This window comes from Schistocerca americana, chromosome 2 (assembly GCF_021461395.2).
Source record: "Schistocerca americana isolate TAMUIC-IGC-003095 chromosome 2, iqSchAmer2.1, whole genome shotgun sequence".
NCBI lineage: Eukaryota > Metazoa > Arthropoda > Insecta > Orthoptera > Acrididae > Schistocerca > Schistocerca americana.
In genome coordinates, this window is record NC_060120.1 from 922,156,723 (window position 1) to 922,180,569 (window position 23,847).

The 23,847-nt window shown below is 42.4% G+C and overlaps 1 protein-coding gene across 1 annotated transcript in view; it reads left to right on the top strand.

Annotated features, from left to right (window-relative positions):
* Positions 1 to 723: 723 nt before the first annotated feature.
* The window catches only part of LOC124595353 (UDP-glucosyltransferase 2-like), a 93,343-nt gene continuing 70,219 nt past the window's right edge, over positions 724 to 23,847 (top strand). The window contains exons 1-2 of the mRNA XM_047134068.1: positions 724 to 845; positions 14,186 to 14,364. Coding sequence (XP_046990024.1) covers positions 791 to 845; positions 14,186 to 14,364 — 234 coding nt within the window. The 5' untranslated portion in view covers positions 724 to 790. The remainder of the gene's footprint in view (positions 846 to 14,185; positions 14,365 to 23,847) is intronic.

Below are 23,847 nucleotides of genomic sequence, written 5' to 3' on the forward strand. Positions count from 1 at the left end.
TATTTTTGGAAAATTACAGAGAGAGTGACGCAGTTTATCCAGCTGTATCAACCCCTACAAGGAGAGGAATATGTTATTTGTGTGGCTCAAAAAAGAATATAAAAACAAATCGAGAATGCAGTGAATGTGGAAGAATCGTCTGTCTACGACATTCAACCACGACAGTTACGTGCAATAATTGTTGTCAGCCTCAAAACGAGAATGAAATGCATACAGACTGATCAACATTTTTCACCTGACAGAAATGTTTGTGACGTTTTCAATCAAAAATTCTTTTTTCAAAGCAAAATTAGCTTTTCTTGTGACGAGTTAAGACAGTGAATAATTCTAGTCTTAAGTATTACATTATATAGTCCCAAAACATTGCAATTAAATAAATGTTCTTGTATTTCATTTGGGTATTTGGCTTCCTTTTTGTATTCCATTGTATATTTTATTGTTAAATAAATACTTTTGATTACAAATGTGTTTGAAATATTGTGTGAGATATCCTACGTCGATATCTTATGGAAATATGACCTTTAAAAACGGAAAACCTCAAGAAATTGATGAAAACTCTCGGGCGGTCGGCCGTCCGCCCGCGGGAACGCTCGCGTGACTATTCCTAGCGCGAGCGCATGAAGGTTAAATAAGCAAGGGCAGCAGGACAAGACGTTGCTATCATCAAGGACGCGTGCAGACTTGCCCGCGTAACATCGCCCCACTCCACACTGGCGAGTAGGAATCGTTCTGAGAACCCTTTTGTCTCCGACAGTCGCAACAGTAGCTGCCGCCTGCCGAGGTTCGTGGTATGCAGCAATTGCACCACCTTGCTACCGGCTCGAAGATGACAGCCTGTGGAAGAAGTAAGGAAATCACACTCATTATTTTATTATTAGCGCTCGATTTCGTTACAATTGCGTTACACTTTTGTCCATATCATTTCATAATCGAACGACCTAGTAGCTATTCTCTTATTCAGTGCTATCAAAGACTGGCTGCAAAATCGATTTTTCCAAACTCCATTTCCTGAGACCTCGTTTAATATATAAAACGTAAATTCTACTGTTGTGGATTGGGTAAACCGTCTATAAAAAGGGTCCTGACATAAAAATTCCCATAAAATATATTCCATTCCGTTCTGGCTGGCTGGTACAGAAAACGTCCTGAATTGGATCTAACTACTATGGGACTTAACATCTGAGGTCATCAGTCCCGTAGAACTTAGAACTACTTAAACCTAACTAACCTAAGGACATCACAGACATCCATGCTCGAGGCAGGGTTCGAACCTGCGAACGAAGCAGCTGCGTGGTTCCGGAATGAAGCGCCTAGAACCTCTCGGCCACAGCGGCCGGCCGTTGTGAATTATTTCGAATTGAAAAGGAGTATGGGTTGCAAGGTTATTTGATTTCCGTAACGTGTTTCGCCCATTTGGGGCATCATCAGATTGTCTTCAAAATAAGAAAACAATCCGTAGCAAATAAATAGCGGGAATGGTCCCATCTTGCTCTTCTACAGGAATACATAAATTGGTGGGACAGATGACTGATCCATCCTGTGAGTATACTCCAACCGAGGCAACAGCTGCAAGTATACACAGTGCGCAATCGTGTGTTGGATTAGTGGGCAGTCGTGAAGCCGCGGGCGTGTCGTGCCTGAGTGTTGTTTAATTGGGCAAGTCCATTGTGCCCCTGAATACCAACGTGCCAGTTGTGTTCGCACATACGGAATAAAAATGGTTCACATGGCTCTGAGCACTATGGGGCTTAACATCTGTGGTCATCAGTCCCCTAGAACTTAGAACTACTTAAACCTAACTAACCTAAGGACATCACACACATCCATGCCCGAGGCAGGATTCGAACCTGCGACCGTAGCGGTCACGCGGTTCCAGACTGAAGCGCCTAGAACAGCACGGCCACACTGGCCTGCCATACAGAATACACAAGCATATTGTTTGTATACAGATACTGTAACGACAGTTGGCGCGTGGCTATGAAAGAATGCCAGAGACGTTTCCCTGATCGATGGATCCCCTGTGTCATCGTATTCCCTAGTTTTCAAACATTATGTGAATCCAGAACACTACCAGGTATACATGTAACATTAGACTGTGAGGGATCCGGTCAGCAGAGTAAAGGGAAGGCATTGTTGAAATGGTACAGTGGAATCGCACCACCAGTACATGGCACATTAGCTGTCAGCTCGATATTCCAAAAAGGTGAGTGTAGCGTACATTACATTCCGAGGGCTCGTACCCATTCCATGTGCAGCCCATGCAACATCTACATACAGGTGATTCAGTAGCCTGCCGCGGTGGCCGTGCGGTTCTGGCGCTGCAGTCCGGAACCGCGGGACTGCTACGGTCGCAGGTTCGAATCCTGCCTCGAGCATGGGTGTGTGTGATGTCCTTAGGTTAGTTAGGTTTAAGTAGTTCTAAGTTCTAGGGGACTTATGACCTAAGATGTTGAGTCCCATAGTGCTCAGAGCCATTTTTTTGTGATTCAGTAAGCAGATAACTATTTCGTGAATGCTTGGCTGTACACAGAGACGTCATACAACACACTTTATTTACAGATGAGCCTACATTTACTTTCAGTGGTACCATGATTACCCGAAATTCTCATACATGGGTGATGTAGATCCCAATGGCACTAGAGAATTCCAAGTTAGGTTCTCAGTGAACGTCTGGTGTGACATGACTGATGATCTGGTGACAGGGCCTGTGTTCCTGCTAAATCGTATGGCAACCACAGCATACGTATATTTCCTGATAGAAGACCTACCTACAGTTGGAAGACGTGACATTAGAGCAACGACAGCAAATGTCCCTGCAACATAATGGATCACTGATTCACTCTATGAATGTATCCCAGTGTCTGAATAACCCATTTCCTTAGCGGTGGGCTGGCTGTGGCGGACCCATTAACTGGTCTGCCAGATCACTCGACATAACCCCACCAGATTTCTGTTAATGAGGCTGGTTAAAGGGGGATGTGTACACTACAAACGCGGATACACGTGGATAACTTGTCTCTAGCATCACCGTCGTTGTTGCCCACATTAAAGCCCGCCGAGATGATGCTCGACGTCCAACACAACACACCCTCCAACCCATTGACAAATATATTGAGATGGATGGGACACTTTTTGAACACCTCCTGTAGGATGGATCAATACGGATCAGTCATGTGTTCTACCATTATTCTGTCCACCACAGCGCCTACGTAACATTTCGGTAAGTGTTACTCACACTTGCCTTCATAATCATTCGCGGATGTGTGTGGTCTTCAAACTGATCGAATTCCGTAACGATCGAAAATCGGGCACATGTTAAAAGGACTTTTTTGGTTTATTTTCACATGTAGAATCACTTCACAAATTACATGACATCCCTCCTGAATCACCCTGTATTTGCAAAACATAGCCGGCCGAAGTGACCGTGCGGTTAAAGGCGCTGCAGTCTGGAACCGCAAGACCGCTACGGTCGCAGGTTCGACTCCTGCCTCGGGCATGGATGTTTGTGATGTGCTTAGGTTAGTTAGGTTTAATTAGCTCTAAGTTCTAGGGGACTAATGACCTCAGCAGTTGAGTCCCATAGTGCTCAGAGCCATTTGAACCATTTTTTGCAAAACATAAGAAGTCACACAAATTACATAAAGCTAAGTATATATCAATATGCCCACATACGAGCAAAAGAAAAAGATAAATTGATGGTAGCATGATACATGTACATGCCCATGTATGAGCATCTTAATATACTGCATACTTAATTTTACGTAATTTTTATGACATCTTATGTTTTGGATACATGAACATTAGTCTACGTGTTTTACACAGTTTTATATTCACGTACGCACCTTATGGAGGTTCTTACTGTCGTAATTCCTTTCGTTTGATTAGGTCCACCTTTAATTTTTTTATCGTTCTATGAGGTATGGACTTTACATCCAGTTAGTTCCGGGTAAAGTTTAATATATGTTTTAGTTCATTTGTTCCCGTAATCGAACAAGATAGTACCGTACCCCTGTATTTGTATGCAATGGATTATTTTCTTGTTTTGTAGACAATCTAATGAAGGCCCAAAAGGGAGAATAACGTTACTGAAATAAATAACTTTGCAACCCAGACTGTTTTTCAGTTTGAAATAAAAATCCTAATTTTGCACTTTACTGCTTATTCTCACGCACCTACTTTCAGTAAACTTCCACTACTTCGGATGTATTACAATACAAGGACCACTCTGCCTAACTTAAAAGAATAGACAGTTCTCTCTACATCCACTTAGCGCAGACTTTTCACTGGTTAAAAATTAACTTGAACTGCAATAAACTTAATTTGGGTTCATCCGACAATCACACACACTCTTCAGAAAAATTAAAAAGCTCTACCACTGAACCAAACTTGCTGTACATATTCTGAAACCACATTTACAGTCAACGCGCCTTCTAATAGGCCTATGAAACTATCTTTTAAATGATCCGAGCCATGTCACTGTCGGCTTTAAAAAATTTGGCCTGGCACGAGAAAAGGTTAACACCAGCCTAGAATGAACACAAACCAACGACTGATGCTTAGCTTTAACTTTTTAGTCGGCAACATATACATGTACACTCCATGCTGTCCGTTTTATTGTTAAGTTGGCGTCGCGCCTCACGCCGCCTACGTTCAGGTACTCCATCGTCTGGCGGGCTGAAATTTCAACATGAAAGAGAGTTCCAAAACAATTAACGAAATGATTAGCCCCCACTCCCAGCCCTAATTCATTCACTGAGCAAACATTTGTAATGCGACCTCTCATTACTATGTTGCACTCGCAATAGTTTACCTGAGGATGACAATGCGCATATGTGGCAGACGTAGTTAGTACGTTACAACTTCATCGATATGACATTGTTGAACTACTCTGTACCTAGTGCGGATCTGCTTTGCAATTATATGCACATGAACCTTAAGATGCTTCTACTGATTTTTCTCCATCTTAAATTGATGAATAATCGTTTTTATGCAAAATAGAAAAATAACACCTGCAATATTCGTGGAAGTATGAGTTTCATTTCAGATGAAGCTGAGTGATAGCCCTGGCAGGATTATTATCCACCCCGAGCGTCGATGTTTTCTCCGCTCCTATATTTATTTAAAACGATCAAATATCACATTACATGATTATCGACCACCAAAATAAGTTACATTATCTGAAAGATAGTGCAAACACGTTCTCACAGTAATTTCACACACTGTACGTCATTCTAAGACAATTTGCCATGTTGTTGACTGCTTTAACCAGTATGCGTCACACATCCCCAGTATTTACACTAATGGCCATTAAAATTGCTAAACCAAGAAGAAATACAAATGATTAACGGGTATTCATTGGACAAATATATTATGCTAGAACTGACACGTGATTACATTTTCACGCAATTTGTGTGCATAGATCCTGAGAAATCAGTACCCAGAACAACCACCTCTGGCCGTAATAACGGCCTTTATACGCCTGGGCATTGAGTCAAACAGAGCTTGGATGGCGTGTACAGGTACAGCTGCCCATGCAGCTTCAACACGATACCACAGTTCATCAAGAGTAGTGACTGGCGTTTTGTGACGAGCCAGTTGCCCGGCCACCATTGACCAGCCGTTTTCAATTGGTGAGCCAACTGGAGAATGTCCTGGCCAGGGCAGCAGTCGAACATTTTCTGTATCCAGAAAGGCCTGTACAGCACCTGCAACATGCGGTCGTGCACTATCCCGTTGAAATGCAGGGTTTCGCAGGGATCGAATGAAGGGTAGAGCCACGAGTCGTAACACATCTGAAATGTAATATCAGCTGTTCAAAGTACCGTCAATGCGAACAAGAGGTGACTGAGACGTGTAACTAATGGCACCCCATACCATCACGCCGGGTGGTACGACAGTATGGCAATGACCAATATATCCTTCCAATGTGCGTTCACCGCGATGCCGCCAAACACGGATGCGACCATCATGATGCTGTAAACAGAACCTGGATTCATCCGAAAAAATGACGTTTTGCCATTCGTGCACACAGGTTCGTCGTTGAGTACACCGTCGCAGGCGCTCCTGTCTGTGATGCAGCGTCAACGGTAACCGCAGCCATGGTCTCCGAACTGATAGTCCATGCTGCTGCCAACGTCGTCGAACTGTTCGTGCAGATGGTTGGTGTCTTGCAAACGTCCCCATTTGTTGACTCAGAGATCGAGACGTGGCTGCACGATCCGTTACAGCAATGCGGAAAAGATGTCTGTCATCTCGACTGCTAGTGATACGAGGCCGTTGGGATCTAACATGGCGTTCCGTATTACGCTCCTGAACCCACCGATTCCGTATTGTGCTAACAGTCATTAGGTCTCGACCAACGCGAGCAGCATTGTCGCGATACGATAGACCGCAATCGCTATAGGCTACAGTCCGACTTTTATCAAAGTTGGAAACGTGATGGTACGCATTTCTCCTCCTAACACGAGGCGTTACAACAACGTTTCACGAGGCAACGCCAGTCAACTGCTGTTTGTGTATGAGAAATCGGTTGGAAACTTTCTTCATGTCAGCACGTTGTAGGTGTCGGCACCGGCGCGAACCTTGTGTGAATGCTCTGGAAAGCTAATCATTTGCATATAACAGAATCTTCTTCCTGTCGGTTAAATTTCGCGTCTGTAGCACGTCATCTTCGTGGTGTAGCAATTTTAATGGCCAGTAGTGTAGTATTATTTCTGTCACATTACGTGGCATATATTAGGAAACGCTCATGTCTCGCTTCGTTAGATTATGGAGAATTAATTACAGGATCTGTTAACCCTTATAGACTGGGGTGCTGTGCTATAACGTTGGCACGGAACTGGACGTTGGAAACAATTCAAGGCTTAGGAACTTAAGTAATATTATAATGGAAGAAATCTATATTGTAATATGATTGTGTTGATGTCTTAGATCGTTCCACAGGTTTATCCACTTTGCGTGCATTGGTAACATTAATTTAAAAATTAACACTACTAATAGTAATAATAGTAATATTTCTTTCTTTCCATGTTCAACTGATATACACTGCGAAATGCAATTAAAGAGTCACTTTTCTAAAACAGAGTTTTTGTTTTCCTTGTCTTCCCTTGGAATGCAGAAGTTTGAAATTTGGCTCAAAGGAGCCAACAACCTTTCTCTGTAATACTGCAAAATCGTAGCCCCTGTGACGTCATCCTCAGGCTCGGCGATGCTTCAAACAGCAAGCAAGGTGTTGACACTCGCGAAAAAAGAAAAAAAAGTAAAAAAAAACAGAAAAAAAACAGAGCTCAGAAGTGTATGTGATGTGTAAGGTGGGTTAATGACTTGACACTAGCACGAATTTCACCACAATTCTGGCCAACGCCACCGTTCACGTGTCACACGATCGAAAGGACCCCCCCCCCCCCCCCCCTTTGCCCACTCTTCATCACTAACCTTGGCGCTTCTGCGTTGAAAATCAGAACTGCTACGTCCAGCGTTGGAATCACGCTCTTCATCTACATCATACTCTGCAAGCCACATAATGGTGTGTGGCGGAGGGTACTTTCGGTACCACCATCTGATCCCTCCAACTCTGTTCCACTCGCGAATTGTGCGTGGGAAGAATGATTGCCGGTAAGCCTCTGTATTGGTTCTAATTTCTCGGATTTTCTCGTCGTGGTCAATGCGCGAGATATATCGGGGGGAAGTAATATGTTGTTCGACTCCTCCTGAAAACAGCTGTCCCGAAATTTCAGCACTAACTCTCTCCATGATGCACAGCGCCTCTCTTGTAATGTCTGCCAGTGGAGTTTTCTTAGCATCTCCGTAACGCTCTCTCACCAGCTAAGCGACCCCGTGACGAAACGCGCCGCTCTTCGTTTCATCTTCTCTATCTCCTCTATCGGTCCCACCTGATAGGGATCCCAGATAGATGAATAATATTCAGGAATCGGGCTAACAAGCACCTTATCAGCCACTTCTTTTGTGGATGACTAACATTTCCTTAAGATTCTTCCGATGAAACTGAGTCTGGTGTCTGCTTTTCCCACTATCCATTTTATGTGGTCATTCCATTTAAGGTCGCTCTGAATAGTTACACCTAGATATTTTATGGCAGGCGCTGTTTCCAGCTGTTTGTCATCAATAGTGTAGCTGTACAGTAGTGGACTCCTTTTCCTATGTATGCGCAGTATGTTACATTTATTTACGTTCAGGGTCAACTGCCAGAGTCTGCACCATTCATCAATTCTCTGCAGATCGTTCTGCAAATTCTTACTATCTTCTGGCGTTGCTACTTTGGTATAGACAACTGCATCATCTGCGGATAGCTTTAAAGAGCATCCGACGCTTTCTACTAGATCATTTGAATATGTTGTAAACACCAATATTCCTATCACACTTCCCTGTGGTACTCCGGATATTACCTTTACGTCTGTCGATTTTGTTCCGTTAAGAGCGACGTGCTGAGTTCTGTCTGCAAGGAAGTCTTCAATCCAATCGTAGGTCTGCTCCGATACTCCATAAGCTCGTATTTTTTTCATTAAACGGCAATGCGGGACGGTGTCAGATGCCTTACTGAAATCAAGGAACACGGCATCAACCTGAGCGCCGTTGTGCACTACGCTGTGGATCTCGTGGAGGAACACAGCGAGCTGTTTCGCACCATCTCTGTTTGCGGAATCCATGTCGATTTTTATAGAAGTGACGTTCATTTTCCAAAACGACATAATTCCTGAGCATAAAACATCGTGAACATAAAATATGTTCCATAATTCTATATCAGATTGACGTCAACGATATAGGTATATACTTGTGTGGATCTGTCCTACGGCCTTTCTCAGAAACAGGAATGACCTGCGCTTTTCTCCAGTCGTTAGGTACCTTTCTTTGCTCAAGCGATCTACGATAAATTACTGCTAGAAGGGGAGCAAGTTCTTTCTCATAATCTTTATAGAACCTTATAGGTATGTCATCTGGTCCTGACACCTTTTCACTACTAAGCGATTGTAGCTGCTTTTCAGTTTTTATTTTGGCGATGACCGGTTTCAGCCAGTAATGACCATCCTCAGATATTTTTCTACACCATGTCCTAAAGTGATAACGGTACTCTGTCTTTCTGGATGTTAGGGATTGCATAAAGTCTTGGCAGTACAGTTCCTCTTGATAACTATTTGTTGATGAAACCCCCCCCCCCCATCCCCCCATGGTAAACCCACGGGTGTATTACGAGTTCACAGAGTCCAACGGACACAATATTTCGGCAACAGACATGTCATCATCATGAGATGGGATGCGCTGATCAGCTAAGCTTCTGAGTGGGGTCGCGGAGGGGGGTGTGCGTTTCATATGCGGTCCACACCCAAAGGTGCACGACGGCGGCCGTAGAGGCGGCGGCATGGGTAGGTGTAGTTACACTGCCGCAAATACTTTTCATTAACAGAACGGAAAAGGCAGGAATCGGTGATGAGTCAATCAAATTATAGGTGGTGCAGAGTAAAAGATGACGAGGATAAGGTCAGTTGGTATGTAGTTTAGTGTGAAAAAGATGGATACGAATTCTGAATGGGCTGGCTGCGATAGCCAGTATGCTCAGTACAACGTGGATGATCTATGCATCTTTTCAAGGAGCGATGGCACTCAGCTGGAGCCCGACATGTTACTCCGCGAGGCACAAAGAATAACACATTCTGTACGTAAAGAGCCTGCTAATTTTAGCCTTGCCATGAAGTAAAACTCAAATGTAGGCGTGTAGCAGAAGCTTGTAATTTAATGTCGGAAGTATCTGGAAAAAAGCATCTTTGACTAAGACCAGCGCTCTGACTGAAGTGCCACAGAAACAAAATGGAAACTTGAATTGCAACAAAACAGTAACGTGAATGAACATAGGAGAGCGGGCGAGTTTTGAAGTGCGCGCTCATTTGACGCTGAGCCTCTTTTTCAGGTCTCGGGGATATGTGTCCCACTAGGTTTTTATTGCACAGTTTGGTTTTTCACCTGAAAAGCCGAAGTGGTTTAAGAACCAATCTCCCTGTTTGCTCTATCTATCTTAGATGTGAAAGCCATTTTATTTTCGTTTTTCAATGCTGCAGTGAGGATCAGTGAGAAGTGAACGTTATCTACAGGGGAGTTTAGCTTAAATGTGTGATCGGATTTTACCTGAAATTTGGCTCGTCAGATTTTTGTAATTTTAACCGACATGGTAAGGAGGTAACAGCGGTATGTTCGTGATGATCAAATAGCATAAATGGTCAAGATCGCAAAATCTGTCATTTATTAAAATGGCCGGTTTCGGCACGTTTAATCGACCATCTTCACATTATGAGCACGATTTGGCTGCTGGCGGCGTGGTGAACAGCTGCGCATGATCACAACCGTAACTGTGGTTGTTCACTACGCCGCCAGCAGCCAAATCGTGCTCATAATGTGAAGATGGCAGATTAAACGTGCCCAAACTGGTCATTTTAATAAGTCGTCAGATTTTGTTTAGAGTTCAAACACATGCGGCTGCAAAACTGTTTCCCTTGCGATGAACTAATGTTTACGATGAGTAGCAGGTCTACTGGACGTGTTATAAATAAATTTAAGTAGTTGGATAAAACTATACGACCAAAAATTGTTCTATAGTGCTCTTAATTATTTAATAGTAACTATCTGTCAATTGCATAAATTATCTCAGTCAATGAAAGTCTCTGTTACAATTTGCGGTAGACTGTTGTAACTGTTCCCAAGTCTGACTACACTTCCCAACACAACTTTACTGCTAGTATATAATGCCGCTGGGATAAGTATTCTAAGTGTAGATAAATCCAGTGAATGCTCAAAGGCGTAACAGTTTAAACACATTCACGATAAAGTTCATTACAAGTGGATACATTTGGAATCTCGAGTCCCAGACTGAAATTACCAACTCAGGCGAACGGAAACAGACACAAATGACCATCTGCACTTTCTTGAGTCCCAGACTGAAGTCGTCCAATAAAACCGAAACGGAACAGCCAAGAAGAGTTCAGACTCCGTGGAGTCCCAGACCCAAGTCCACTTACAAACGAAAGTATAAACATTTGGACTCTCTGGAGTCTGAGACTGAATTCCACCAATCCTTTTAACATCAGTTCCCAAATAAAGCCGCGCGGGATTAGCCGAGCGGTCCAGGGCGCTGCAGTCATGGACTGTGCAGCTGGTCCCGGCGGAGGTTCGAGTCCTCCCTCGGGCTTGGGTGTGTGTGTGTTTGCCCTTAGGATAATTTAGGTTAAGTAGTGTGTAAGCTTAGGGACTGATGACCTTAGCAGTTAAGTCCCATAAGATTTCACACACATTTGAACATTTTTTTTTCAATTAAACATTTATTCACCCTTCCGTAACCTATATTTTGTCTACTATTGGCTGATCACCTCTGTGCATCTCCCGCCATTCCATTTCCTAGTCATGCCATACGATACAACTATGACCCAATTGGCTGACCATAACGAGTATAATTAAAGAAATAGAGTACTCTAAATCCCACTTGAATGCTGGTCTTAATAACAAGAGACATTATATTTTACTGTTTCTAATCTCTCATAAAACATCAATTTGAATTATTGCTTTACCGTGTATTAACTTTGTGATGGAATTTCATACACAAATGAAAACATGCGGGGGAAAAGGGGCCAACCCTCAAATGTAAAAACTTAGAGATAAGTGTTGCCATCTGTTGTTGGTTACGGGAATTATCAAAATTGTCATTGGTCTCACCCCTAAATATCACTTAGGGGTGAGACCAATGTCAGTCTTGATAGTTCCCGTATCCAGCAACAGTCGACAGCACTTATCTCTGAGCTTTTGCATGTGAGGGTTAGCCCGTTTTTCCGCGCATGTCTTCCAATGTTTTTCTCATTTCATTGATAGGAACTGTCATTCATGTCTTGATTTGAGACGATGGTTGACTAGAAACAGAAAGGTGGTCAGTTAGTCTAATGCTACTTGTGGTGACACTTCCTAACCTTACCCGGGTGGTCGGTGTCGATCAGAGCCATCAAAAACACACAACAGATCATTTGAAAGAGACACAGAACCGGTCGACTTTCTGCCGACTGTTCCTTCCGTGGCACTTAGGAAATACCCTAACAATAGCTCCTATAGCTAATACACAGGCCACCTTTCCTTCTACTGGCGATGAAATCGTGCGATCGTCTGGAGCATATGGGGAGACAATCTCCCTTTGAAAAACTCTTTTAAAACACGCGCTGTAACGGATCGTGCAGCCACGTCTCGATCCCGGAGTCAACAGATGGGGACGTTTGCAAGACAACAAGCATCTGCACGAAAAGTTCGACGACGTTTGTAGCAGCATGGACTATCAGCTCGGAGACCATGGCTGCGGTTACCCTTGATGCTGCATCACAAACAGGAACGCCTGCGATGGTGTACTCAACGACGAACCTGGGTGCACGGATGGTAAAACGTTATTTTTTCGGATGAATGCAGGTTCTGTTTACAGCATCATGATGGTCGCATCCGTGTTTGGCGACATCGCGGTGAACACACATTGGAAACGTGTATTCGTCATCGCCATACTGGCGTATCACTCGGCGTGATGGTATGGGGTGCCATTGGTTACACGTCTCGGTCACCTCTTGTTCACATTGACGGCACTTTGAACAGTGGACGTTACATTTCAGATGTGTTACGACTCGTGGCTCTACCTTTCATTCGATACCTGCGAAACCCTACACTTCAGCAGGATAATGCACGACCACATGTTGCAGGTCCTGTGCGGGCCTTTCTGGATACAGAAAATGTGCGAATGCTGCCCTGGCCAACGCATTCTCCAGATCTCTCACCAACTGAAAACGTTTGGTCAATGGCCGAGCAACTGGCTCGTCACAATACGCCAGTCACTACTCTTGATGAACTGTGGTATCGTGTTGAAGCTGCATGGGCAGCTGTACCTGTACACGCCATCCAAGCTCTGTTTGACTCAATGCCCAGGCGTATCAAGGCCGATATTACGGCCAGAGGTGGTTGTTCTGGGTACTGATTTCTCAGGATCTATACACTTAAATTGCATGACAGTGTAATTACACGTCAGTTCTCGTATAATATATTTGTGCAATGAATACCCGTTTATCACCTGCATTTCTTCTTGGTGTAGTAGTTTTAATGTCCAGAAGCGTTCTAATGTGAGGATTATTCTCACGTGTGTGATAAGTAATGCTAATTCATGTGTTTATTCGTAATTCTTATTGTTTTCTTGTTTGACGATGTGTATTCTAGTTAATGGCCTTCATTAAATGTATTCATTCGACAAAATGTACCATCAACGAGACGTGTGAGCTTTCCTTTGTCTCGCACATTTATACAGATACGAATGAGTGTGTTATTCTAGTCAGACATTATAATTTCTGAGTTATTGGGTGATGAGTTGCGACTTACATCTTGTCAAATTTATGTAGCGTTTATTGTTGTAACGATCTGGCCGAGCGGTTCTAGGCGCTTCAGTCCGGAACCGCCCTGCTACTACGGTCGCAGGTTCGAATCCTGCCTCGGACATGGAAGTGTGCGATGTCCTTAGGTTAGGCAGGTTTAATTAGTTAGTTCTAAGTCTAGGGGACTGATAACCTCAAATGTTAAATCCCATAGAGCTTAGAGCCATTTGAACCATGTTATTGTAAGTTTTGAGGTCAGTTCTTTTGCTCATCAGAGGAACCACAAGTGTACATTACGTATCTCCATACTCTTCCAAACAACAAAATACCGCAACCTTATAAAATTCTAAATGCATGATATCTTCTGATGCATACCGACGATCATTGTGACTACATGCTATAAATCAAGCGTAAGCGATGTTTGCTCCACACACAGAATAAGCACTCTTGACAATGTACCACACGATACAAATCCACACTTCCTAGCTCTTCAGAGGAAGTAAGTAGCAAATCACCTCCCCCAGCACGAGATATCCTCATTATCAAACAACGTATATAAAGCGACTTTTACTTAAAATACAAGACAAGTGATTTTTTTGTTTTGTTGTACACAGTATTAATTTCCGTGTAGAGACATCCCTATAATTATGTACGATAGCAAACTGGACAAATATCTTTCTATGAACACTTATTTCGGTAAATTGTTTTACTGCCTAGTTAAAAAATATTCACTGTTTGCTTGAAATGTCTTTATATATTTACTATTTGTGTGTATCTTCATACTTTTTTACTTCTAGAACAATTGTTTTACACGTTCGTTGTACTATCGATGCTGGCCAAATTGTGTCATGCCTCAAAGATATTGGTGGTGGTTCCAACGGCGTCCATCAGCCACCAAAAGCCTTTCCATATCTTAACAAAAGCTCTGCTTCAGAGAGGACATGAAGTCACTCTCTTCACCACAAATCCACTCAAGGTAAGTCTCGTCCCACAGTCTAATAACTCAATTGGTGTATTGTTACATACTCCTCTAAGAGCACGCCATGTAGCTGTATTAACGAATGGTAGGACTATAAAGTGAGCAAAATAAAACTGACCAGGAAAGTACACTGCGCAACACAATTAAAGAATCACTTTTTCAAAACCCTGCCTGATCTTAAGCAATAGATTGTCAATTTTGTTTTCAGTCGGAAACAGATATCCCTGCTGCCACAAACGAAATACAAATCTCTGTTCTTGTGGACAGCAACTTTTAACTGGAAGAAGCAAATTAACGTTGCTATGAATATGAATTGTGTAAGACGCACAGCTTAGCAAAAACTTTTTCGTTGAACATAAAACTAGTTCTTATATTCTCTGCATCAAAACTGTTAGTCGCGTAGGATACCGTTTCAATATTTAGCAATGAGGCTTACTTCTGTATTGTAGTGGATACGGCAGAGGCGTTGATGTTAGCTAAGGCTCGTCTTCAAAAATTAATTTGGCGTCCTCTCATATTCACACGTGCACACACACCAGGTAATGTGCATATGTGCTGTGCCAGAGTCAGACTGCACTACTTGCCTACTCACAGTACACGTATTCCACCAGAATTACCGCCAGATCTGGTTCACGCACACCAAGCTGCGCCTCACGTCAGACTTTTCACAAAGATTGTCTTAGCTGCGAATGAGACGCTCTCTGGATTTCATATTATCCATCAAACACAAGAGACAGAGTCAAAACAATCCATCGCCTGGTCTCGATCTGTCTCCAGATCTATCATGTGTGGGCAAATTGCATAACACAAGAATCGGTATTTGATCAGTCAAAAGTCCAAAAAATCGGGTGAAAATCATGCGATGTTTGGCAATATGGCTGCCTGGCTGTGAACGTTCATCCAGTCTACAATCGTTGCTGTGTATTTTAGTTTAATTTCACACTGCGCATATATAGTAGAGACCCACTTTAGAGTTTGTTATTGAAGAAATACGAATCGCCCTGAAAGTAAAGGCGATATTAAATTGTCAAATATTAAAATTTTAAACTTGGTTGTAGCTTCAGCAACTACGTACAGTAATCTTTGAGAGAGAAAAAAATTCAGCCAACCAGTTGCAAATAAAGGTTTATTATAACCCTTGACATAGGTTTCGGCAATTTTAGAATTGGCGTCTTCACAAGATGTAATGGACTGTAAAATTACATTAGTGGTTACAAAAATATTTTAAACAGAAGGAAGTATCAACTCTAGCTAAAAGTTTGTAAGCTATGGGTATTCGCTTATTTCATCACATGCTGATAAAGTACACTGAATAAAGCAAACCGGCTCTTGTCATATGAGACATACATCTTAAGAACACAAATAATCACAAACCGTGACTTAGGACTGCAGCACTATAGTACTGCAGTTGTGCAGATCACATGCCAAATGTAGTGGCCAATTAACATATGGCTCTTGTCGACGTAAAAGCTGACTTGTGTTCAACAGTACATAATGATGGGATCTGGATTAAAACAATATATATATATATATATATATATATATATATATATATATATATATATATATATATATATATATGACAAACACCAAAAGTCAGCCGCCTAAACGCACAGGCGTTAGCGTTAAGGAAAACAAGTCGCAGAGGGTGGTAAATGAGTGCATGTAAGTAATGTGCCTAGACTGCTTTGAGCACTCAAAGTGCACAGATTTGGGGCCTCATGCGGCTAGCTTTCCTTAGTACTAGAGCCTGCATATTTAGGTAGTTAACTTTAGCCATTTGTCATATACTTGCTGCTGTAATCCAGCTGCCATCATTGCATTTTATTATAAACAACCTTTACGTCGACAAGAACCTCATGTCAATTGGTCACTGGACTTGGCATTTGATTTGCACATCTGTAAGACTATTCTGTTACAAACCTAAATCATGGTGTGTGATTGTTTGTGTTCTTAAGATAAATGTCTCATATGAGAAGAGCTGTTTGGCTTTGTTCAGTGTACCTAATCACTATATGAAGTAACAAGTGAGTACCCTCTCCATATAGTCTTTTGGGTACAGTTGTTACTTTGTTCTGTTTAAAATATTTTTGTAACTACTAATGTAATTTATAGGGTTCATTACATCCTGTGAAGAAGACGGTTTTGAAACTGGTCTAATGTTAAGAAGGAATACACATATAACTACACTGATACTTTTAGATATTGCATTGAACATCTTTTAGGTGCTTGCGTTGTAGAGGTAGATGAGCTATTTATTGGCACATATCGATGGAGCTGTTCTCTCTGTTGTATTTTTGTACCTATCAACGAGTGCTATGTCATCCCAGAAGGACATACAACTTGCACTGCACGACTGCCTTTAGAATGCTGTTTGCGGAGGCTCACTCTGTCTGTCTTGGAGTTTTCTTGCTGCAGCTGAAAACGTTCCACGGTTCATCATTCGAAAAGTGCTGAGAACAGTTGTGAAACGGTATCCAGGCTGTCGTAGATGCAGGTGGTCGTCACGTTGAACATCGTTTGTAACCTGGAACGAAAACAATGTATGCAATCAAAAACCGTTGCCCTCTCATGCGGAAATTAAAATGTGTTTCTTCCAGTGATTTATTCGTTATTTCTCTTCTACAGATCTTGCAAATGTTTCTATGAAGTTTCATTGCCCTACGGTCACTCGTTTTTCGAGGAGGTCCTCTCAAGTGGTTAAAGTTTAATTCTAAATCCTGTACATGCATCAAACCGAATGGCAGGTTTGCTCTTTATCAATTGATAGTGGAGACGCAAAACATTGTAATCTGATTCACGAACGGTGACAGTCCGCGCACTTAGAGGCACAGATGGGGGCTGCGGTGTTGCCGGTGCCAGGCGACACTTGCGGTACCTACATAGAGGGGCTTTGTGCGTGAAGAAAGCGTGTATCCTCAGAATTATGTCTCTCTCTTGCTTATGCAGATTTTCGTTTACTTCTATCATGAGCCATGACAGCTTATAGAACATGGCAATGAGGATTCAGTAAATAATTCACTGACGATCAGGTTAATGCTCGCACTGGCTACGACTTCCGTAGCAGAGCGTTCAAAAAGACACCTGAACGCTCACTGGCTGGTGGAAAATGAATGACATCTGGTGTGCAGAACGAGCTTAAACGCGACCGTTATCGTTCTTTACTCGAAAAATCCACACCAGCTGTTTGGTGGAGACGCACTCACGGTATGGCATTTGAAAAGACGTGCTAAAGCCTGAAGGGTTGGGCTTGTGGCAGACCGAGGCCAGCTGCATTTAAGAGACTAGCTGTTGACGACTTCATCCACTGCACAACTAGCGGACCAATAAAGACAATTAATTAGGTGAGGAAAAGCGAAAAACACTTGCTTTCAGCTGTTCAGTGTTCCATAAACAGTGACTGGAGTAACCTAACCTGAATTTATTTAAGTTGTCAAACTGCATTGGGTTCCTTGGGTCAGAACAAAGCTGTCTAGCTCTAGTTACGTCTCCACTTTCAATTTATAAAAATCTGTCAAAAGGTTTGATGCATGTACAGGACTTAGAATTAAATTTTCGCCAATTGAGAGGTCCTCCTCGAACAACGAGTCACCGTAGGACAATGAAACCTCGTAGAAATATTTGCAAGATCACGCAGAAGAGAAATAATGAATAAACCGCTGGACGAAACACATTTTAATTTCCACATGAGAGCGCAATGTTTGTTAAGGGGGGTAGGACGTCAAACGGGCTGACTTGGAGCGGGAGAGGCATCACACGACATTTTAATTTCCAGTGTCTATACTTTCACAAATAAGTTCATATAACTTTGTCAGCATCGCTAGGAAGGATTAATGATTCACACTCATTGAAGTGGAAGTTCGAAAACATAACAAAATAATTTTCTTCTTTACGTGCGTAATTTCATTATTTTTTCACTTACTAATGGCTGCATTTGTTACTATAGGTACACTTTTCTTCATAAGTTAGAGAGATTCTTCGATGAATTTTGCACAGAATACATAGCATACTTACAGGTGTATGAAACTCTAGAATTTATTTAATTTATGAAAAAACGAATGAGCTGTTATATTTTAAACTTCATGTTTAGGAAAAACACAAATTTTATAGTTAGTTACCTCAATTTTTACCACAGTTTTTAATAGATTTGGAAAATTCTAGAGTTTCATACACCTTTAATTATGGTTTGTATGCTGTGCAAAATTCATCGGAGAATGTATCTTACTTATGAAGAAACGTGTACCTATAGCAACAAATGCTGCCATTAGTAAGTGAAAAAAATGATGAAATTGCAGATGTAAAAAAAATTACTTCCTTATGTTTTCGAACTTCCACTGCTGTAAGTGTGAATTCTGAATCCTTCGCGGTCATGCTGACAAAGTTTTATGAATTTATTTGTAAAATTATAGACAGTGCAAATTAAAATGTCCTGTGGTGCCTCTCCTGCTCCAAGTCGGCCCGTTTGACGTCCTACCCCCCTTAATTGCATACCATGCTTTCGTTCCAGGTTACAAACGATGTTCAGCGTGATGACCATGTGCATCCACTACAGCCTGGATACCGTTTCACAATTTTGTTCTCAGCACTTTTCGAATGATGAACCGTGGAACGTTTAGCTGCCGTGACACCAATTATGCACTGGTTGAAGATTGCACATTGAGTCCAGCATTCTCAGCCATGAAAACAGTAACTTATTCAACAATTTGTGGCCCAGTTGGCCGTCGGTCTCTCCCAGGAGCAGTTCTCAACTCATCGGTTAATTCGTACTTCCGAAACATGTTCTTCAACTTCGGTCTGGGAAGAGGACCTCACAGTATTCATTTAATGCGTCGATACACGTGAAGGCAGCAGCACCGTTGTTGTCGTTTTGACAACAGAGCTTTTCGAGCAAAAGCCCTGCTCACCATGTATGCATTCATGTTGACTGTCTGCAACCGTAATGCACACAGATGCTTGTGTTTGTAGCCTGTGTCGCCATACCGGTACTAGCGCCCTTAGCAAGTCATGACTCTAACACTACTAACAACAAATCCAGCAGAACACAGTCCGAACATCATTCCTATAAAGTTGTGTCCCATATTGTAAATAGTTTTACATCTACACTGACTCAAGCAGCGAAAGTTTAATTATAACCACACTGTATATCCGCCCCAGCCAAGTATATCAAAATTATTATTTGAAATATGCATAACAAAAAATTACGAACTTTGAATGTTTATAGTTCTTTTATTTAATATTATCAAATTTTTAACAAAATAGTTGTTCAGAGCTCAGAAAATGGTGGGATTGACATCCTCTCTGAGATTATACAACGCCCTCAGTGACGTTGTAGAGAGAAGGAAGTGCTTCTCTGGGCGGTATCACTAACCTGCTGTCTTGTTGCTTCGTTAAGTCCCTCGTAGCACAGTAGTAGCGCTTAGTCGCCAGGTTCTATGTAGGTGGTGATCCTGCTGAAGTGGAGTGTATAGGGATGCCAGTTGTTAATTGCCAACAACGTTTGTACTATACTTGTTTTAGTTCAGAAATTCCTTTGTCACACACGTCACAGAATCAGAATTTGCAATATGGCGGCTCTGGGCTACGCCGTTATATTCGACCCTTTACAACACATTAACACAATTTTCTGACTTTACATAATGATAGACACTGCCCACGACACGTGGCGTTCTGATAACTAATAACTTCGCTTTATAGCTTGTTTAACAGCTGAAATATGTCCTCGCGACCGTTCTTTTAGAGCCATCCCGGTTACTCGACCGTGCGTTTCCTACATATATATATATATATATATATATATATATATATATATATATATATACAAACTTTCAGCCAATGGGCGTTCAGGTCGCTGTTGCTAGGCGGATCTGACGTCACGTTTGCGGACATTGTGACGGAAGTTTGTCTCGGAACACTGTCTCAGATTGTGAGATCCTACTTCTGAATAGTCGGATCTTGTCCCTACTAAGGTTGCACAATATTGCCTCCTATGATTTCATTTCTAATGCTTCTTGCTGACGCTTAATTGTTAAATGCACATGTAGTCTGGCTGCTACTGAGCATTCCCGATCGCATAAATATGCATAATACTTGGCTTAAACACGTGAAGATTACAATTAGAGGATGTTTGTTCCAATAATTTTTTTGTTTTTGTGCCATGTTTACTGAGAGTTACGCTTTCCATGTTGTAGTTAACATATGCGGTCAATTTACTATGTGAAATTCTAATGTTTACTACGTGCAGCGCACGTCCACTCTGGGTGAGAGAGCCCAGCTCCCAATCGTAAACTGCCTGAACAGTATTTTTGTTATGAATTATCTGAGCGTGTTTATTGTCAAGCCTAAGGTTACAAACTGACACAGATTTTGTTTTGGTGCAGTACTCTCTTTAAAAATATAAAATTAGTTACTAGCGTGGTATAAAAATTTCCTTGGTGTAGCCCTTCTACAGCAATTGCAGGGAACTTGCTGCTGTATTATGAAATGAATGATTACGTATAAATATACGGTATATTAGGCGTGTAAGTGTAAATATTTTTCTTGATAATGGAGGACAACGTTCTGACCAACATTGCTTTCGTATTTACATCTTTTGCAGAATATTAGTTATTTAGAGTAGTATGTTTTTAGGTTGGTTATTACATGAAATGTGGCAAGAGCAAGCCATTAATGTTTAGTTTACCTTGGGCAGCAGGTCAAATGTTGACGTGTGGACACTTGGACGTAAAACGATTAGTCTATACTGACAGGCGTAATCCACTTTCTGGTGCAGTTACGACCATACAGAAAACATCTGGTAGTAAACTATGGGTTGTGTTTTTGGGAACACTGTTAACTGTAGAGAAAAAACAACTAACACATGTTGTGTTCCTAATGATGACAATATCTGCACTTACACCCCTAAAACACTGTATATGTACTTGGTCTGCGCCCCAGGAAAGGAAGGTGAGCAGGTGGTCACTCTCACCATGTCAGCCAAGCGAAATGCTCCCGTTATCTTTCTGTTCACCAACGCCAACTAGAAAAAGTGCAAATGAAAAAAAAACTGGCTATTTCCTAAAACCGCTGGAAATTGCAACCAGAACCATCAGTTACAGGCATGGAGGTTTAGATGGGATAAATGTACAGCAGGAAATAAAGAAGCATGAGGATAGCGTGTTGACTAAACTCTCTCTCTCTCTCTCTCTCTCTCTCTCTCTCACACACACACACACACACACACACACACACACACACGCACAATAAGATGCCAGACCTATAGAGAGGATGGCTGTATTCTTCAATAAAAAAATAGACTGATCCTGAAAGGGACATACAGCAAAAGTAGCGTTCACTGAATACTGCAGCTTACTAATGCAAGCGAATCATACCCTACTGGCCACTAAAACTGCTACACCAAGAAGAAATGCAGATGATAAACGGGTATTCATTGGACAAATATATTATACTAGAACTGACATGTGATTCCATTTTCACGCAATTTGGGTGCATAGATCCTGAGAAAAAATGGTTCAAATGGCTCTGAGCACTATGGGACTTAACATCTATGGTCATCAGTCCCCTAGAACTTAGAACTACTTAAACCTAACTAACCTAAGGACAGCACACAAACACCCAGTCATCACGAGGCAGAGAAAATCCCTGACCCCGCCGGGAATCGAACCCGGGAACCCGGGCGTGGGAAGCGGGAACGCTACCGCACGACCACGAGCTGCGGACCCTGAGAAAACAGTACCCACAACAACCACCTCTGGCCGTAATAACGGCCTTGATACGCCTGGGCATTGAGTCAAACACAGCTTGGATGGCGTGTACAGGTACAGCTGCCCATGCAGCTTCAACACGATACCACAGTTCATCAAGAGTAGTGACTGGCGTATTGTGACGAGCCAGTTGCTCGGCCACCATTGACCACACGTTTTCAATTGGTGAGAGCTGGAGAATGTACTGGCCAAAGCAGCAGTCGAACAGGACCTGCAGCATGGTCGTGCATTATCCTGCTGAAATGTAGGGTTTCGCAGGGATCGAATGAAGGATAGAGCCACGGGTCGTATCACACCAGAAACGTAACGTCCATTGTTCAAAGTGCCGTCAATGCGAAAAAGAGGTGGCCGAGACGTGTAACCAATGGCACCGCATACCATCATGCCGCGTGATATGCCAGTATGGCGATGACGAATATACGCTTCCAATGTGCGTTCACCGCGATGTCGCCAAACACGGATGCGACCATCATGATGCTGTAAACAGAACCTGCATTCATCCGAAAAAATGATGTTTCGCCATTCGTGCACCCAGGTTCGTCGTTGAGTACACCATCGCAGGCGCTCCTGTCTGTGATGCAGCGTCAACGGTAACCGCAGCCATAGTCTCCGAGCTGATAGTCCATGCTGTTACAAACGTCGTCGAACTGTTCGTGCAGATGCTTGTTGTCTTGCAAACGTCCCCATCTGTTGACTCCGGGATCGACACGTGGCTGCACGATCCGGTACAGCCATGCTGATAAAATGCCTGTCATCTCGACTGCTAGTGATACGAGGCCGTTGGGATCTAACATGGCGTTCCGTATTACCCTCCTGAACCCACCGATTCCATATTGTGCTAAGAGTCATTGGATCTCGACCAACGCGAGCAGCAATGTCACGATACGATTAACCGCAATCGCGATAGGCAACAATCCGACCTTTATCAAACTCGTAAACGTGATTGTACGCATTTCTGCTCCTTACACGAGGCATCACAATAATGTTTCCTCAGGCAACGCCGGTCAACTGCTGTTTGTGTATGAGAAATCGGTTGGAAACTCTCCTCATGTCAGCACGTTGTAGGTGTCGCCACCGGCGCCAATCTTGTGTGAATGCACTGAAAAGCTAATCATTTGCATATCACAGCATCTTCTTCCTGTCGATTAAATTTCGCGTCTGTAGTACGTCATATTCGTGGCGTAGCAATTTTAATGGCCAGTAGTGTAATTGAAAGTTTAATCATAAATTGAAAATAGCGTCTAGTAAGATAGTTTGCACAGCAATCATCGTTTCAGACTAAAGTCTACCTCTGACTTGAACACTTCGACATTCTGTAACAGTAATTTTGGTGGCCGAGTTGTTGATAACTAGTTGTAAAGAGCAAGGGTATACATAGTGAGGATGAAAACTATCCTGGAGAACTGAACTCCCGGCATACGTTCTTTCCTTGGATTGGTTTGTCTGCGAAGTATGGAGAGTAGGCGGTAGCATCTGAGTTTGCGGTAGCTACTGCGATGTTGAAATAGAAAGAGTTTTGTGAAACAGTTGGTAAAATCAATGTTCCATAAAACATGGCTTTCTCTGCTCGCCAACACTTGTTAAACGTGCGCCTCAGTATCGACAGGAAAACAGACCAAGACAGACACCCTAGACTGACAGCTTTTCTACTAAAAGTCAATCTTCTTTGTCGTTTACAGCACGACACATCTCTAAGAAGTTCTAATTTGAAGCACAGGCA